This window comes from Limulus polyphemus, unplaced genomic scaffold (assembly GCF_000517525.1).
Source record: "Limulus polyphemus unplaced genomic scaffold, Limulus_polyphemus-2.1.2 Scaffold1564, whole genome shotgun sequence".
NCBI lineage: Eukaryota > Metazoa > Arthropoda > Merostomata > Xiphosura > Limulidae > Limulus > Limulus polyphemus.
The window spans coordinates 244,263-245,940 of record NW_013667174.1 but is presented as its reverse complement, the minus strand read 5'-3'; the positions used below and the strand labels follow the sequence as shown (position 1 = coordinate 245,940).

The 1,678-nt window shown below is 33.1% G+C and overlaps 1 protein-coding gene across 1 annotated transcript in view; it reads left to right on the top strand.

Moving 5' to 3' along the window:
* Positions 1-1,570, top strand: part of LOC111086930 — a 6,307-nt gene extending 4,737 nt beyond the window's left edge. Inside the window, exons 3-5 of the mRNA XM_022391795.1 lie at positions 285-362; positions 1,162-1,221; positions 1,415-1,570. Coding sequence (XP_022247503.1) covers positions 285-362; positions 1,162-1,221; positions 1,415-1,570 — 294 coding nt within the window. The remainder of the gene's footprint in view (positions 1-284; positions 363-1,161; positions 1,222-1,414) is intronic.
* The last annotated feature ends 108 nt before the right edge of the window (positions 1,571-1,678 follow it).

Sequence of the window (1,678 nt, the reverse complement as noted above, 5' to 3'; positions counted from 1 at the left end):
CAGATAGCCCTCGTGTAGCTTTGCGCGAAATTCCAAAACAAACAAACAAACTTTATCAACAAAAACCATTCTTTCTAAAAATGGCTTAAGTGAACTATTTACCGAGTTCCAAATACTCCAAACACATAAATATATCAAAATCACACCTTTAATGTTTTAGTATGATAGATTTAAACCAGTTCTAGGTTTATGCTTTTGTTTAGGTATCTCATTACTACATTCTTCTTTTTTTTTTTTCATCCTAAGTTAAATATTTTATGAATTGTATGTTTTCTCCACTGCAGGCCACAAAACAACAAGTTATTCAACACTGTGTCCAGAGATATCCACCAAACTTCAAGGATCCAAGAAACGTTACTAGAGTAAGTGTGGAAGGATAACTGGGGTATCTGTCGCTTAATAAAATGTTACAGAAACGTTACTAGAGTAAGTGTGGAAGGAGAATTGGGGTATCTGTCGCTTAATAAAATGTTACAGAAACGTTACTAGAGTAAGTGTGGAAGGAGAATTGGAGTATCTGTCGCTTAATAAAATGTTACAGAAACGTTACTAGAGTAAGTGTGGAAGGAGAATTGGAGTATCTGTCGCTTAATAAAATGTTACAGAAACGTTACTAGAGTAAGTGTGGAAGGAGAACTGGGGTATCTGTCGCTTAATAAAATGTTACAGAAACGTTACTAGAGTAAGTGTGGAAGGATAACTGGGGTATCTGTCGCTTAATAAAATGTTACAGAAACGTTATTAGAGTAAGTGTGGAAGGAGAACTGGAGTATCTGTCGCTTAATAAAATGTTACAGAAACGTTACTAGAGTAAGTGTGGAAGGAGAACTGGAGTATCTGTCGCTTAATAAAATGTTACAGAAACTTTACCATAAGTATAATCAAATAAAGAGTTATTAGAATGTATACATTCCTTCAATAGTGTATATGAACCAAATATTGGAATTAATATGTTACTTGTAAAATGATTTGCAACGTTCATTATCTGTTGCATAGTATGTTTATTACTCATATTATAGTCATATATTGGTAATTCATAATATTTATCGTTTCCTTAATTAATAGACAATTTCTGAAACGTAACATATTAAACAACTAAAGTTTAAAGTTTGTTGAATTTTATCAAAGACGCTGTTCAAACCTTCCCATTTGTTTTCACAGCAAGAAGTTCATGAACATCGAACTAGTATTACCACATGCGCTCTTGAAACTGAAGGCTGGGTAAGTGAAATGAGAACGTAAGGTAATGTCAAGAAATAAGACGAAAAATAGTTCTGAAACAAACACATAATAGTTTTAAAATAATAAAGCTATCGTGTTTTTGTGACACAAAATTTACCTTCAATACAATAAAATATCAAAACAGAGTTTCTATGTCGTCTGATATGATGAAACTGTTTCTCCTTACTTACAGTTTGACGCTAGCGGCAAGTACGATTACCAAAAAGCCAAAGATGAAATCATTAGCAAAAGTTTGGAATCAGAGGTGAGTACTCGATTCGCATTGCTTTTAAAGTTGCATGATTACTATCCAGTACGTGTAACAAAGGTAGGTTTTAAAGTTGCATGATTACTATCCAGTACGTGTAACAAAGGTAGGTTTAAGTTGCATGATTACTATCCAGTACGTGTAACAAAGGTAGGTTTTAAAGTTGCATGATTACTATCCAGTACGTGT